The 17,660-nt window shown below is 38.9% G+C and overlaps 1 protein-coding gene across 2 annotated transcripts in view; it reads left to right on the top strand.

Annotated features, from left to right (window-relative positions):
* The window catches only part of Lfg (Glutamate NMDA receptor-associated protein 1 lifeguard), a 33,215-nt gene extending 16,064 nt beyond the window's left edge, over nucleotides 1-17,151 (top strand). For both annotated transcript variants that reach the window (XM_019042583.2, XM_019042585.2), the window contains 4 exons: nucleotides 9,771-9,917; nucleotides 10,622-10,826; nucleotides 11,868-12,138; nucleotides 13,284-17,151. In XM_019042583.2, the coding sequence (XP_018898128.2) occupies nucleotides 9,771-9,917; nucleotides 10,622-10,826; nucleotides 11,868-12,138; nucleotides 13,284-13,643 (983 nt within the window). In that variant the 3' untranslated portion in view covers nucleotides 13,644-17,151. The remainder of the gene's footprint in view (nucleotides 1-9,770; nucleotides 9,918-10,621; nucleotides 10,827-11,867; nucleotides 12,139-13,283) is intronic.
* Nucleotides 17,152-17,660: the final 509 nt, after the last annotated feature.

The raw sequence follows: 17,660 nt of genomic DNA, 5'->3' as shown, positions 1-17,660 counted from the left end.
TTAAGGCTCACTCTTACGTTTTTATGCGGTCTTTACGGAAATTCTAGTGATGAATCAACATGATTTAACATTTTTTTTTTGTTAAACTTCAAGTATTAGTTCCGTAATTTTTTTATTTTTTCCTCCAAAAGTTTGAGAAGTTAAAAGTCCCCATTGGCTTAAGCAGGCCTTTAGAGACTTTGGCGGAAAGGAAACAGTATTTTAACCGGACAGTTGCATCCACTCACAGAAGTTTAAACAGAGGGGGGGGGGGGGCAGCCCCTCCCCCTTCCAGAACAGTTGGAATCGTATGTAGTCGCTGAATACCACAGATAGACCTTAACTAAGGGTAAAATCACCCTTGACTCCTCAAAAGTTTTCGATCTACACTTGGGTCCATTTGCAGGGTGTCTAGCATCAGGATTATCCCAATTTTCCCGATTCCATCAGGATTTGAGGTCAATCAGGACTAAATCCCGATTTCATCAGGATTTGAGGAAAAATCGGTCGTAAAATCAGGATTTGAGGAAAAATCGGTCGTAAAATCAGGATTTAAGAAAAGTCGGTTATTCGATCGGATTTTTTTATGCTGTCGCATACGCTTGTGCAGAAATTTTAATTTTTCCGCAAAAAATCAGGATTCGGAAAAATTATGAAATGGGGATTTAGCAGTCAGAAATCAGGAAAAAACAGGATTTTCCAAAATCGAAAAAACTAGACCTCCTGATTTAGGAATCTAGGACGAAGAGCAGTACCCAGTTTTTTTTTTGACCCCAAGCCGACTACCCCGCTCTGTTCCGCAGCGCGTTCCATTATCAATGTACTCGCGATCAGCTGTTGCGTCGACACGCCCCCCCCCCCCCCCTTCGGCCGCCCCCTCAGATGACGTATCATCGCCCCGTCGTTCCGTTGATGTGTCAGTTCGTGACGTCATCAATCGGCTTAAGAGTGACGTACGACACACGTCAGCATCCACTTCATCTCAAAGCTCGTCTATCCATCGATTCAATTGGACGTATTCCGCCAAACGGAAGTATGTGCATTATGACGTGAGCCCTGTTATGCATATATTCTAATGGGTCTCAGGCTCATATCTTAATGCACATAGTTCCACTGGGCAGAAATACGTCCAATTATTGTTAGGCACACACCTTAGGTACGTAATGTGTTTGCGCTAAAAACGGCCAAATCGGCCGGAGAGAGCGACTGTGAATGCACGGCATGAGCAACAGTCATAATTCGTGCACCTCTATCGGGTGCATCATTTCTGAAAAAATGTTTCAATTTTTTTACTTTTTAACTATCAGGGCCGGATTTCCCTACTTGCCGCCCCCTCTCATTCGTTTTGAAACATCAATAAAAACCATCAAGTGAACGTGCCAGCGGGGGAGGGGTGCATAAGACGCGTTTACTCGTGTTGAACACATTTTTTGGGAAAGCCCTATCAACACTACCAGCAAAAGGTCACGGAACTTTGCGCGAAAGTCAAGTTTCGTGTACCTATCTCTAATGGACAAGGCCTTCCGTTCATAAGAAATGAACGAAAAAATTATGAAAGAACAAACACAAAATTTGGTCTAATGATTTTAACTTCCGCTGCCGCGCCGCGCCGACCGCACCGTGTTTGGCGCAATGCGTGAAGTATTCACGCAGTCTTGTAGGCGCTATGCGTTTCACGCTGACCGCACTGTGTTTGGCGCAATGCGTGAAGTATTCATGCAGTCTTGTAGGCGCTATGCGTTTCACGCTGACCACAATAACCGCACTGTGTTTGATGCAATGCGTGAAGTATTCGTGTAGTCTTGTAGGCGCTAATATGTGTTGCATGCCGACTGCCGCGCCGAGGGCTTCTCTTTTTCATCTCAAGTCCTCGTCATCATTTCTCCCTAAGTCGCGCCGTTCCAGGCCAAATTGTGTGTTTGGTTTCTCTCTTAACTCGACTAATTAAAGGTGCTGTCTCTTGTATCACTGGAAGACGACAAAATTAGAAATTACTATACTCTCAGGAAATGAGAGATTTTGTAGCCTTTTCTCGTTTGTAATTTTTTTTTTTAAATCCGATTTTTTTTTATACCTACATTCAAAAAAATTGCAAAATTTGCCGTCCCCTAGATTTGCCGCCATGGGCCGCGGCCCATGTGGCCACCCCCTTAATCCGGCCCTGGAAGTGAAAACTACTGAAGACCCCGTAAACGGTCTATCGCACGATCGTAGCAGCGTCAAGTAGCAGAGGCCGGTTCTACAGACAACCCTCAATCTTGGTCAGCTCCGTTGAATATTTTCACACAGCCCGATAGCCTTCGATAGAGTACCTATATTAAGAGAGAGTATGGCCACTGGAGTTACCACCTCTGATTGGCTCAGCCATCTTAGGCTGAATGGAGCCCTTAGGACCCAAAAATGGCGGACGCCATAAAGTTAATGTAATGCAAAATGATTCAAAATGTAGTTGTCTTTGCTTATCGTAACGAGAACTTTACCCAAATGCACTATTGCGACTTTTTTACATATTTTTAAGGCTAATCGTGTGCAATTTTTGAGAAAAATGATCTTGGATGTAGTAAGGTTGGCAGCAAGTGCGGTTGGTGATAACCGTCAAAAGTTGGCAATGACCCCCCTCCCATCCTCAAAAAACCAAAACAAAGCACCGCCATTTTTGGGTCCTAAGCCTCTCCATGGGACCCAGTGGCCATACTCTCTCAATATAGGTACTCTAGCCTTCGACCGCTCTTTCGGCTCGTCTAAATTTCGTCACTGCTCCGACGATCCGCGGGAAAACCTCGTGTCATCTTTGTAACGTTGTCGAATATTGTCCGATAAAGGACGAATTTTTGGGGGGAAACGGGAGCATCTCTTTTTTTGAAATTCTGAAAGAATGAAAGATAAATTTCGAATAATTTTGTGGAGAATCCTTTCCAGTGTGTCCGAAAATTTCAAACTATTTTCAACTTTTCTTGTAAAGTAGGTTCACACGTTCGCCGTGCGTACCTGCCAAGTTCGGACCGTATAAAAACTCGGATCGCGATCGAATTTCGAGTAAGCACGCGTTTTCGGCGGTTCTCCCGTAACTTTTTTCGGGGGGGGGGGGGTCCTCCAGGACGGAGTGGACTCCCCTCCAGGGGGGTACTTCCAGAGAGGCGCCCTCCTTTCAAGGGCGCGAGTCGCGGCAGTGGGGGGGGGGGGGGGGGGGGGGCTAGAGGTCCAGTACCATGTCTTGACCGTTGAGAGAGGTTAATCCATTCAAAACCAGAGGTAGGTGCAGTTATGCCCGATGATTCACCCATGGAACTAGTTTTTATTCGTCGCTCGTTACGTAACATACGGAGCCTTTAGCCCGTCCTGTGCGCGGTGTTATGTGATATCCAATCCACGCCTCAGTACTTATCTCGCTGTTCCCTGGCGGCGACGCTGCACACGACGCGCGCTCGAAATTCGCGACTCTTCCCGGTTTGAACTTTCGGAAAGTTGTGAAGTTGAGCGTCAGTGAACTTGCCGCGAATTCCCAGGAGCAGGTGCATTGTGCATCGGGTGCGAGAGGCCTTTACGTAACGCTGCATTCACGCGTGCATGACGTAACCGCTTTCGGACGATCGCGCAACGGTTTTCCTTGCCTTTTCAGGATTCTATTATTGTGATTTCGTCTACGTCTGACTCATTTTCCCAGGTTCGTGAACTTTGATCGTTGTGTTTTGGATTCCTCGCAGCATTTTTCGCGCCGTATACAGCGCGGTGACGGTGTTGATGCCAGTAGGCGTTGTTTTGATAGGCCGTGCCACTGCTTTCGTCCGGGATTTGATTAGTTTAGTCGAGTTCGACGTCTTGCGCATGACCGTACAACACCCCCTGAATAATTGTACATGGTTTTGGTTTCAATAATGTTAGGCTAAGCTTATCTGAGGCGAATATTACAAAAATAAAGTAACGTATTTAATTATTACATCGCGTAAATTATTGTTACGTAATGTGCGTTAATTATCGGAAGGATTGAAAACGTAACCCTGAAACTCGAAGGAGCGGAATCCAGGGTTGCCACAGTCAGGGAATACCGGGAAATGTCAGGGAATTTTAGTATGTCAGGAAAAATCGGGAAACGTCAGGGAAAATGACGAAAATGTCTGGGAAAATTTGTCAAAACTCCTTTATTTGCGCTCTGAAATAGGTTTGAGGTTTCGAACTACAAAGAGCCATGCACAAATTCGCCCGTTTTTGGGCCCTCGAAATTGGGGTCGGTGTGAGGTTTTTTTTCATCTATAGGGTGACCCTTTACACATAATAAAATTTCAGATTGAGTATACGCACCGTTTTTGAGATATGGGGGGGCAAAGTCCCGATTTTTACTCATATTTGCAGGTATTTTATAGTCGAACTTCGGCTGCTACAAGGTACCGGATGTAGATATTGAAGCGCGGTTTGCGGTGATTTGTCAAGCTATTTCTGGATTATTTTTTCACATCTTTTACAAACCCGCAAATGGTTTTTCGGGGGGGGGGGGGGGGGAGCTTTATTCATATTATCATGACCGTTCGTATACGTCTTACTGGCATTAATTGCTTCGTTCTCGACTCCTCTCCACGCCGTAATCATGATGGTATTTTCTGTTAGGAATCTTTCTTCTTCTTTATATTTGACCAATTCTAATGTTGTCTCCCCCTTTCTCCCTTTTTAACCTCCCCCCCCCCCCAATTCTAAACACTCCCTCTCAAGTGTATATTCCTGTGCGGCAGATATGAAGGTGTTATTTGTGGGGAATTATTTTTCTGTCTTTATGGTTCATAAACTTTGACCCCACCTATTTCCTCCTTCCCCCCTTTACCCCTGTTTCACCCCCCCCCCAATTTCCACCGTACCTTACTCGAAGTTGTCTGCTCCCTCCGCAGCAGAAATGAGGATGTTTCCAGCGAAGAATTTTTTACTTTTTTAAACTCAATACAAGGGAGACACCCCCCACCCTTTTTTCTCTTTCCCATCCCCCCTCACTAGTTCATATTTCCTACCTTATTCCCTCTTTCCACTGCCCCCCCCCTCTTTTCTCTTTTTTACATGCTTGAATACTTTTTTTTGTGAGAGTATAATAGTTATCGGATAGTGTAATAGTTACCGGAAACATCCTCATTTCTGCTGCAGAGGGAGCAGACAACTTCGAGTAAGGTACGGTGGAAATGGGGGGGGGGGTGAAACAGGGGTAAAGGGGGGAAGGAGGAAATAGGTGGGGTCAAAGTTTATCAACCATAAAGACAGAAAATAATTCCCCACAAATAACACCTTCATATCTGCCGCACAGGAATATACACTTGAGAGGGAGTGTTTAGAATTGGGGGGGGGGGGGGTTTAAAAAGGGAAAAAGGGGGAGACAACATTAGAATTGGTCAAATATAAAGAAGAAGAAAGATTCCTAACAGAAAATACCATCATGATTACGGCGTGGAGAGGAGTCGAGAACGAAGCAATTAATGCCAGTAAGACGTATACGAACGGTCATGATAGTATGAATAAAGCTCCCCCCCCCCCCCCCCCCCCGAAAAACCATTTGCGGGTTTGTAAAAGATGTGAAAAAATAATCCAGAAATAGCTTGACAAATCACCGCAAACCGCGCTTCAATATCTACATCCGGTACCTTGTAGCAGCCGAAGTTCGACTATAAAATACCTGCAAATATGAGTAAAAATCGGGGACTTTGCCCCCCCATATTTCAAAAACGGTGCGTATACTCAATCTGAAATTTTATTATGTGTAAAGGGTCACCCTATAGATTGCCTGAAAACAATTTTCAATTATGTCCTCTTAACCGTTTGTCGTATCATCAATCGTCAGGGAATTTTACCAAAAGGTATCAGGGAAATGTCCGGGAATTTCATTTTCCAAATTCTGTGGCAACCCTGGGAATCATGTTGTCTACGCGGCTTGGGGGGGGGGGGGGGGGGGGGGGCAAGCCGCGCCATATATATTAGGGTGTTCAAACCAATCCTAGTCGATTTTTTTAAGGAAAAAAAAATAAAAATAAATAAATAAATCCGGAAGCTTGTTCTTTTGCGCAGTTTTCCTGGTCCTGTGAGATCTTACAAATTTGCGGTACAGACATCTCGGGAAAATATGATTTTAAAAACAGTAATTAGACTTTATATCAGTTCAAAATAAGCCGTAGAATGTCTCTCTTTTCAAGCGTTCTGATTGATTGCCGGACAAAACTTTGGAGTATGTCATGTCACTTTGGTCAAGAAAAACCTAGCAAAGAACTAGGACGACTTGTTTCCTTGAAATCGCTAGACTTCCTGAAATAGTTGACAAGAGATCGTTCTATCTACATTTTGTCGTGAGTTACTATTTCTAGCAGGGCCAGATTAAGGGGGTGGTCACATGGGCTGCGGCCCATGGCGGCAAATTTAGGGGGCGGCAAATTTTGCAATTTTTTTAAATGTAGGTATAAAAAAAATCAGATAAAAAAAAAATAATAATCAATGAGAAAAGGGGACAAAATCTATCTTTCCTGAGAGTATAGTCATTTCTAATTTTGTCGTTTTTCGGTGATACAAGAGACAGCATCAATCGATAGAGCAAGCAATTAGCAATTAGTCGAGGTAAGAGAGGAACTAAACACGCAATTTGACCTGGAGCTCAGCGCAGAGAGGAATGATGACAAGGACTTGAGATGAAAAGGACAAGCCCTCGGCGCGGGGGTCGGCATGTAACACATGTTAACGCCTACAAGACTGCATGAATACTTCACCCATTGCGTCAAACACGGTGCGGTCAGCAGGGGCGAGTGACGTGAAACGCATAGCGCCTACAAGACTGCAGGAATACTTCACGCATTGCGCCAAACAGCGATCGGCGCGGCGCAGCAGCGGAAGTTAAAATTATTAAACCACATTTATGTTTGTTCTTTCATAATTTGTTGGTTCATTTCTTATAGATGGAGGACTTTGTTCACACATATATAGGTTTACTGAACTTAACTTTCGCGTCAAGTCCCGTGAAATTTTGCTAGTTAGTGTTGACAGGGCTTTCGCAAAAAATGTAGCCAACATCGAGTAGGTAAACGCGTCTTATGCACCCTTCCCCCTTCGGCACGTTCTCTTGATGGTTTTTATTAATGTTTCAAAACGAATGAGAAAGGGGCGGCAAAATACGGGCGGTCCATGGGCGGCAAGTAGGTAAATCCGGCCCTGATTTCTAGCATCTAGCTCATTTTAGAAACAACATGTGTATCCTAAATTGCCTTAATTAGGTAGGATTTTTACGGATTGGCTTAACACATTCGCAAAATGAAGTCCATTTTTGAAAGTTGGAAGTGGAATGCTCAGAAATTACGGGTTCATATTGACCCTGTATTTATTACGCAGGTAATTGAGTTGATAAACGCATCATAACGGAAAATTTTGAGACCGTTGTCATTTGATACTGTCCTTGTGACGTCATGAATGTAAACAGATGACTACCCGGCATCCTCACTTCAATACAATCAATTTTTGCGCATTACACCCTCGGAAGTTCAAAAAATTGCCACGGAAGGTTCTACCTAGCATGGAATAGAGTATTGGAAAAATATTTCTGGGAACTTCGGTTGAATTTCATTGGTCTATTGAAAAAAATTGTCTTTGTATTACGTAGAAAATTTCCTTAGTTAATCATCAATTCATCCATACAAAAGTGAATTGTCTTCGGTGATCACGAATCGTTCCATTAGACTTACTCCCTTATGCCAAAAACTGTTTCAAACCTCGTTTTATCAAACTCATTCTTCGCTCTTCGAAAGATTAAAAGAGTTTTTTTGTGCGAAACCCAGAGAAATTATAACATAGGAATAATTATTGAAAAACTTTATCTAGGAAGCAAGCAACAGTCAGCTAGTGAGTCAGCGTTGTGTTGATATGAAGAGTGCTAATACTTAATGCTACTGCAGAGATCTGTCAGGATGTGGAGGAGTTTGTTATCAACAATTTGTGTTTTGATGATTGCGTTCAAAGTTGTTAATGCATACTTATCATCTTATTTTCTACTCAGAAATTGATCGTTGAAGAATAATGAATTACCTTCCAATTTTAGAATTTTTACACCATGACGTGATTTCACGAAAAAAAAAAAAAAATAGTTTCGCTGGTGGCACATATTATTCGAAGTGTCTACGTTGACTATAAATATCATTATTTCTACGAAAATACTGACTGAATTTTTCTCTTTTTTCAAGTTTATTGGAAGCACCTAACTCTTGATAGGTCGATAGTCCGAAATACATTTTTTGATCGAATCGTCTCGAAATATCAAACTGTTCATAATTTTTTACGTCAAAACAGTCGATAGTGATCGCCGGAAATTCCCAAAAAGTACGTGCCTAGTAATTTGGGCGGGGGGAATTCCTCCAAAAACTGACCAATTATGAGAAGATTTTGTATCAATGTAAAGCTTATGCTTACTTTTTACTTAAACTATTACGTTTTGCGGTTTTTTTTTTTTTTTTTTTTTTTTTTTTTTTTTTTTTTTACGATCAGAATGTTAAACTTCATGCTATGTAAAAAGAAAAAAATTCTAGATCCTGATGCTGTCACAATTTTTTTTTGTCACGGCCGGTGGTTTTAGCCTGAAGCATATAGCCAGACGCAGCGATCAAATTTTACACGCTCTCCTATTTACCTATTTTCCATTAAATTCTGTTAATATTTTGAATCACTCACCTTGAGTCTCAAGTTCACACTTGTTAAAATTTTAGTGTGTATCTACTCTCCAATACCGTATCGCATCTCTCACAGTTTATCAGTATCAGTGTGACGTAGGCCTCCTAAATCATAGCAGCCGCCATCCCCTCTCTCCCTCAATGGAACCGGGCTTTTCTCCCAGTAGAATTTAACGATTTCTACAGTTTGATCATTCAAAAATCCTGAGTGAAGGGGGGAGGAAATTGCATCGGTTGCGTAATTTCATACAATATGCGCATACGTCGCTCTAAAATCGCAGGACAGTAATTTTGTTTCAAGTTTTTTCCCTCTCTTTCACACTTTTAGAGCTATCCCGTTGGGAAGTTGAAATAACAGGTAATAATCTCAGCGGCGGCTTGCAAAGGGAGGGCAAAGTCGTTTTTTGTGAGAGGAACGGGTTAAAACAGAAACCTGTGTCATCAAAATTGTCTGATCGATGACCAATTTTTCTGGTCGCAGAGAGGGAATGGCCGTGACCTCCAACCCCCCCCCCCCCCCTCCCCCATTGTTGTCGAAAGGAATCTGCATTCTTCCGCGACCTATATTTTTTGCTTTCAGTTAAGGGGGAAAACCGAAATTTCTTCGTAGGTATATTTGTATCGGACAATAAGCAATTGCCAGCGAATTGCTATCTGATAAAAAATTCAGAAGTAAAGGAACAAGAGCGAAAGCGCTGATTATTTTGCTTGGCATTCAGACAAACTTTTTTTTCTTTCTGAATGCATTGGATCAGCTCGCACACTTGAGAGCACGTGTGGTGAAATCAGTGACCTTAGTCGAGTTTGGTTCAGATAGGCAACTAAAATATCTCTCCGGCAAAGCGGAGAGTATCACCCGGAATTGAAGGCGCTCTTGACCGAGGTTCTGCTTCTGAAGAACCTCACAAATGAAATCTTTAATAACATAATGCGGATTATTAACGACTCCTCTGTGTGATCAAATGGAGCCTAAGTCTAAGTAAAGAAAAACAAATGATAGACAATGATTGACTGCTGTCATATATGCACAGCATTTCTGACGTGCCAAACCTTGTTTTATATTGAATTGAATTCGCAAAAGTACGATTTTCTATCAAATAATGGTTGATTTTTTTTTTACAGCTCCCCCAGGCTTCTATCCCGGCGGAGTGCAGCAGCCAGCCTATCCTCAGCAACCAGGTTACCCAACACAACCAGGCTACCCACCACAACCCGGTTACCCTCCCCAGGGTGGTTACGCGCAACCAGCTGCGTATCCAACTCAGCCAGGTACTTTTTTATTCCTTTCTTTTTTAACAGTTTTTATATATATATATTTTTTTTTAAAAAAATTCATTTTAATTTCTTTATTTTTGATAAATTGATTGATTTTTATTGATTAGTGTAATCAGAGGAACCCAGTTATCTCCAAATCAAAAATTACAAATAAAGCAATGTTTTATATTGTAATCAGCAATCTAAATGAAACATCAGAATTTGCTTACTTTAAGAGTTTAGAAGTAACCGAGGCTCCATTTTTTAACCTGACTCAAATGCCCATTGATAAATTTAGGCAGAAATAATACAATGTGCACTGTTACTTCTCTTAAGTCCACTTCAACTTCCATCACAATAACTACGACTCTCTGACTACAGTTGACTTTATTAATGATTCTATCATATTTTTTTAAGCTGTTTATCATTTGAACCCAAAAGAAATGGATATCTGAAAACTGTCGCAGAATTTTAAATGTAATATTAATGATAAAAAATCAATCCTCTTGTTTCTTCGTAACATAGGCAGCACATCATTTCTTGAAACTAACAACAGATGCTATTTTTCATGATATTTTTTCAGTTGAGGAGACATTTCCCACCAACTTACGCGTTTGAAAATTTGAAGTATGTTAGTGCTAGACAAGTCCATATCATTTTCATTAGTGCCCTCTTCACTAAAGTTCATGGATTAATAATATATGTCTTATTTTTTCTAGGTTACCCTGCACCTGGTGGTTACCCTCAAACCGGCTTTGCCCAGCCAGGTTACGCAGGTGGAGCAGTTCCTCCTCCCGCTTACGGAGCTGGTTCCCCCGGCAGCGCCATGCCGTCACAATATGGAGCATACAACAACGATGATGTTGGAGGTGGAATGGGCGCTTACGCCTTCTCCGACAAGACTATTCGACTTGGATTCATCAGGTAAAATTTTGGAAATCTTATCAACTACACAGGCTGCACCATAATTGGATATCATCAAAAAGAACGGATCTATCCATGAGGAGGAAGATTTTTAAAAATAATGTGTAGTCAGATAGAAAGCTTTGAAAGCTTCTTGCTTTTCCAAAACTCTCTTTGCAGATAAAACTGTTCTACTCAATGATATCCAATGTATGAAGGGGTTGTATTTTTCAGCAAACAGATAACACTTAGGCATAATAACTGCACTATCAATGGAAATTTTGGTCAAAAAATTCCACACAAATGAAAGTGTAGATACATGAATGCACAGTTGGTAATCACTGATTGTGAGCTCAACTAAAGACCCTGCAAATATCGATAGCTAAAGTTGGATAATGCGTTTTTAAATTGTAACATTCCAAATCTCTGCCGATGTTATATTTTTTAGAGGACAACCAACTAACAGTTCCTATTTAAATTTCCTGCAAATTTTCCTCACAAAATTGCAATGAAACATTCTGATTGCATAATTTTCATTGAAAAAAATAAACTGTGATTGAAGATTTTAGATGTCGCAATTAAGATATTCATTTTTCGCTTTTAGCCGTTGATTTGTTTAACTTTAAGGCATGCTGTAATCCCTCAGCTGCAATAGAGTTTGATTTTTATTGTCAGGTGGGGGATCATTAAATTGGGCATCCATAATGATTAGTATAAAGTTTTTTTTTTACACTGTAACTTCATAAAGTAAAACAAATAGCACATTTTTTTGTGCAATTGGGTATTTTGGCGTAAAGTCAGACATTTGGCTGGCAGAAATTAGTCGGCGTTTTAAAACTTACTGAACCTCTGGCAGCAGAAACTAGCTCTGTAATCTAGACAGAAGACTCTCTTGTGCCTGCAAAAATCAATTTTACATTATCATGAAATTTTTAACTTATCAAACTGAAAAATTTCAAAATGGCGAGTGCTGTATTTATCATGATCAATGCCAGATGTTTGACTGACCTCGTCGCAAATTCAATTCCATAATCTGAAAAGTCTCCTCTTTTAATTTTTCAGGAAAGTGTACAGTATTTTAATGTGTCAGCTCGCCATCACAACAGCATTTATTGGAATGTTCAAATGGAACACTGCTGTGAACAATCTAGTCAAGGCAAATCCTGGAATGTGGTGGATTGCTATGATCATGATGTTTATAACTCTCTTCGCTCTAACATGCTGTGGCGATCTGAGTAGGAAGTCACCTCATAATATCATTCTCCTGTTTCTCTTTACTGTAGCAGAGAGTTTCCTAGTAGCAATGTTCACCATTCACTTCCAGACAGATACGGTAAGCGTTTTCAGCAATATTTCCCCACAGAAGATTTTAATATTTGAATGACTGTTGTATGAATTTACAATCGATCATATCCAATTCCTTTTCAAACCAATATTATTTGCTCAAACGGAAGGAATAAGAGCTGAGCCTGTTAATAACATGTTTTGTGCTCAAATTGTCTCTTGAATCTGTTGCAAGACATTCCTATACTGCCGCTCTAAAAAAGAACGCTGTATGAGTCCTCAGGCATGGCCAAATTTCCTTTAATTTACAAATTCATTAGAAGAGCTAGGAATATTTTTCTAACAATTTTTCTTGCAGTTAAATCTAAAATAAGCGAAAATGTCAAGGGAAAATATGCATAACTTTCTTCAAACATTCATTTTTATTAGGGGAAATTCGCCAACGTTCATATGTTTACATGACATTTTCCCATAGCACAGCAGTATTGCTCTGTGGCTTTTATTACTGAATTAATTACCTTCTTTTGTGAGGTGATCTGCGAATTTGTCATCCAAATTGAAAAATTTTGAAAAAAATAATTGTGAATTTCTAAGTCTCTTTCAACCTCCCCATATATTTTTTGTATGGTGATCACTCACTGAGAGTGGAGAAACATGAAGACATTGAACCCTATTTGATTGAAAATTTGTTTTCTTCATCACTCTTGGACTAACTAGAGAGGAACAATGTTGAAATATATTTATTTTTTCCAAAAATCTCATCGACAAACCCCAGTGGAAAACCAAATAAAACTGACAGTAAAATATCATTATTGATTTTTAAATTAATTTAATTTTTTTATCAGATTACTTTTGTTGTTACATCAGGAGTTTCAAAAGCAACTTTTTCGAAATTGACCTCTGAAATGTGCTTTGACACTCATTTTCTCCGTCTTTAATTGTTCATCATCCTAAACAGTATTCAAGTGGTAAAATTGGATAATGTGTGTTTGTTTTAGTTAATTTTATGAAAGTTACCTCACAATACCACTTACACCACTTTACTTGCATCGTGCAAATAAGAGTAGGCCACTTTTACTTGGTGCAGCAGTAGCCAGTTCCTGATATTGTGGCTTTCAAGTCACATCTTTCAATATCATTCAATTTTTTTCAAACTTTGACTAACTTGTATCATTTTTCTAATTAATTTTACAGGTTTTGCTAGCAGCTGGTCTATGCACAGTGGTGTGCTTTGGTCTGACTATTTTCGCATTCCAGACTAAAATTGACTTCACTGTAATGGGTGGCGCTCTCTTTATAGCAGTACTCATTCTGATGCTCTTTGGGCTTGTAGCCATTTTCTTCCCCGGTAAGACCATTACCCTGGTGTATGCGTCCGGTGGAGCCTTCATCTTTTCTCTTTACCTCATCTACGACACGCAGATGATGCTTGGTGGTAACCACAAGTACTCCATCTCGCCTGAGGATTACGTTTTTGCTGTTCTTAGCTTGTACATGGACATCATCAACATTTTCATCAACATTCTCACCATTTTGGGAGCCACCAGAGACTAAATTACTCAAAATTTGTGTCCCTTAAGGCTGAAGTTGCGAAGCTGAAGTGCTCCGCTAAGCTACAGAAATGTAGCAACAAGGACTCTTCTTTTTTAAGTTGAATTATGTTTGAGAAATGTCATTGTTTCAAGGTCAAATTAATTTTGATTTTGAAATCCAGCCATCAAAATCGGCCTGTTTGTACCAATTTTTAAGATATTCCCTCTGTGAATATGTGACTTTTGGGGTCTTTTCAAATACAACCTACTCCTGTGTCAGAGCTGATAATGATGCTTAGTTTTTTGCTGTGCACCAGGAAAACATTCCCTCCTCTATTTAGATTTGGTACAAGTGTTTTATCTCTAACTGTGTTGTGTATCACTATCAATACCTCACATTGCATAAATTCTGTAATTTTCATAACTTATGTAATTTAAGGTTTTCTATTTATGATAAAACCTCAAAGCCTAAATATCAATATAGTAATCTTGACCCCTCAGTCCTATTTCTTTGAACTCCAGTACATATTCTATCCTTGCAAGGCACAATATTAAATAGATTAATTCCTCTGTTGTTTTTTTGAGTATCGATATATTTATTTTATCCTTGCAAGGCACATTGTTGAATTGGTTAATTTTTCCGTTGTCAAAAGAGAGTTATAGTCTCTGTGAACATATTTTAAACCCTTAAATTTGCTGCTGTTTTTTTCCATATACAGGGAAGGGGGATGATACCACAGAATTTTAGTGAGCTAAATGAAGTTTTTGTTTTTTTATGATTTCCTAAGTTGAAAAAAATCTGTAAAAATCATGTTTTTGCTCCTCAATGTAACCAGTGGTTTATTGACATGGGTTGTGTAAAAGCTGAGAATGTGCATTGTACTTGCAGTCTAGCGGTTTGTTTCTTTTTTTCCCATTTTACCCTTAGTTGTCTTTTTGGTATGTACATCAAGTGAAAGAATGTAAAAATATCCATACCAATTCGTTCCCATACACGATGCATATTTTGTCACGAATCATGCTTCACACAATAATCAATTTTCTAAGATAAACAAAGGTCAAGCAGGAACCCTTAAAGGTTTCAATTTTGTGCCTAAAGTACCTTAAGACTGCGTAGATAAAAACTCAGATTTTCCAATGTCAACTCTCTGTAAAAAATCTCTCCAAATTTCCGTAGTTCTCCTCCTACACCTGTAACTTTTTTAGCCTCTTTTGCATTTAAATATTAATATCTCAACTTTTGCGGAAGCCTGCAAATTTTTACGATTTACTTAACTTAGCATTTTGTGCATAAAAATAGACATTTTTCAGGCAGTATTTACTAAATCTCTTTTTCTATATTTTCCAATCAATAAGGTTAAGTTTTAAAATTTCATGTAATCAACTAACAACCATAACAACCATTTTGCATTACTATTTGCTGATTAGAATTCCTGACTTGTTTATTTGAAGCCGTTTTAAAGTACACCGACGCATGTTCTTGACGTATGTAAAATAGTAACACCTTATAAACTGGCATTTTCTATATGCTTCTTGAATGTTGTCTCCTTCATTTCTGTTTGTTTGTTATTTTCGCTAAATATTATATTCACATTGTCACTTGTCTGTGGAATCATTTGGACTTTAAAAGAGGTCATGTAAAATCTTGTCGGATAAGTCCTTCTGGTTTGCTTGAATTTATTCACGACCCCATTGAACTTGAAATTGTACCTTTCCAACACAAGAAACTAGGGTAAAGTTTTCAATCTCGAATTCCAGAGTGTGGTTTCATACAATTCATACTCACGTTAGTACACTATCTCTGACAGCATCAATTTTCTGATGGAACTAAGCAGAAAACCAGTGGTGAAACCGTCAAGTGAAAATGAATGATACTTTTGTATCTACATTCCAACTGTATGTGGCTAAGACTTGCTTTCTTGAACATGTCATTGTTTTTTACTTTTTACGTTGATAAATTGATGATAATGAAAACAAATTTGAGGAAGAATAGACTGATTTAGTGGCTGTGTTATAATTTTATATAGCAATTTTGATGGTTCAAATGTTAACGAACACACTGTCTTGACGTATTTGCATTATGTTGGTAAAATGCAAATGGGTGTCTCCGGCAATAGAAAGTTCTTGTGTTAAATGAGTCATTATTTAATTTTTGACTCGTCAATGACCTAATTGTCAAGAGTTGACACAAGAGACTCACACAAGATTTGGACGTGAGCTATCACAAATCAATCATGCAATATATTGCGAAGCGATAAATCGAACATCGTAAGAATGACGCAGCCACTAAAACGGCCTATATTCATGGCAAAGTTCTCTGAGCACACCTGCTGGAAGGGCTCTCATTAAGAAAATAATGCGACTAAATGTGATACTTTTTGAAAACGAATCTGAAATTGATATCATCAATCGATTAATACTCCTGCAATGGCAGCATTTTTGTGTGCAAGTTAGTTCAGTAAACATTTAAACACATTTTTCAGGAAATGCTGTTGTTTTGCGAAACTTGCAGGAGCAGAAATTTTAGGCAATTGTTTTTTTCTACCTTTGATCTCGCATTGTTTTCGGAGTCAAGCTTTTCACAATTTTATTGTAAATTTTGATTCTTCTTCTTAAGTATGTTATTTTTTCACCTTTCCAGTCACAATTTATATGTATTAAAATTGCTGTTTTTAAAAACGAAAATGGGGCTTACGATCGTACAGAGCATAATTGATTTTCCCCCTCAGAACTGATTTGTTTCACATAATAAAATAAATTGGTGTATAATTTTATTTATCACCATGTGACTTTCTTCTTTTTAAGTTTGGTTTTTTTTCTTGCTCTTATTTATTCTCAGTTTGCATTGAATGTATTTGTTCCTATGGTTAGTATTAAAATGTGAATGAAATCTCATAGCTCAGAATCAGTTCCATACCCCTTCTATGTTGCCCGAGAAAAATTGTTGTTCTTATTTTAAGAACAGACTTTATGGAAATTTATGAGATATTCAAGGAAATTAACTATCTCAAGTGGAAGTCCTTACTCAATACAATAACTTATGGCGCAGCAGTTCTGTAAGGAAATCATTTCATTCATTGTGTAAAGGCGTTGTATTTACTGACAATTTTTCAAATTTTAGTCAAGCAATGCCCGAACTAAAAATGTCTCTCACTCTGGAGCATACTCTGTCAAATTTGACTGTATTGCCTGGAATTTTTTCATGGTGATCAGACATGTGCTGAAAGCTTTTTATTTTCTAAGAAGCTTCACCCAAGAGACACTAACTAAAATAGTTGAGAACTTGAGAACATAATGTGTAAAATATTGCCTAGATGTGCTGCTTTTGCGTCAGTAATCTAATAAACGGAAATATTTGTATCAATCAAGAGGTTTTTTAAAAAAGTTCCCTCAATATAGTAGTATCCCTGAGAATCTAGTTTTTTGTTTCCTACATTAATGCCCTCAGTCACCAGTCAGTTTTTGTGACCTTTTCAATACATTACCTGTAAATAGTTGGCATCAATAAAGTATTTTTATCTGAATACGTACATCTTTGAATTGAGTTTGATCATTCTATTTTTAAATGAAAACACTAAAAATCGAGCCCTAAGTTTCTTTGCCATTTATGTCATACAAGGAAAAAATTTAACAGTATGATTAAAATCTGAAGACTCTTTTGTGAATAATCAAATACTGTAGCAGAAAAGATAGTAGATTATGAATACTGTGCTGTAGATGGAAAATTGTGTAACTTAACTGTACCCATCAGTGGCTACACGGCTCTGGCTCAGTACTACAGTGTACCTTCCTCTCCTAAAGGATAGAAAACAGATAAGTGGCAACTAACAAGTATCATTAAAATTTAAAACTGAAAAAGAGCATTTGACACCATTGCTATCGGAAGGAGAGGAGGGTGGCAAAAAAATGGGCCTGTTGCGCAATTTTTTTATTGGTTTAATCGAAAGAATTAAGGCTCCTAATGTCACAAGAATTTTCCCGGAGTTTTTTGACCACCGGGAACCCCCCAAAAATCATCTTAAAAACGCTGCAAAATTGA

The sequence above is a fragment of the Bemisia tabaci genome, chromosome 4 (assembly GCF_918797505.1).
Source record: "Bemisia tabaci chromosome 4, PGI_BMITA_v3".
Taxonomy (NCBI): domain Eukaryota; kingdom Metazoa; phylum Arthropoda; class Insecta; order Hemiptera; family Aleyrodidae; genus Bemisia; species Bemisia tabaci.
This window is presented reverse-complemented; position numbering and strand designations above follow the sequence as displayed.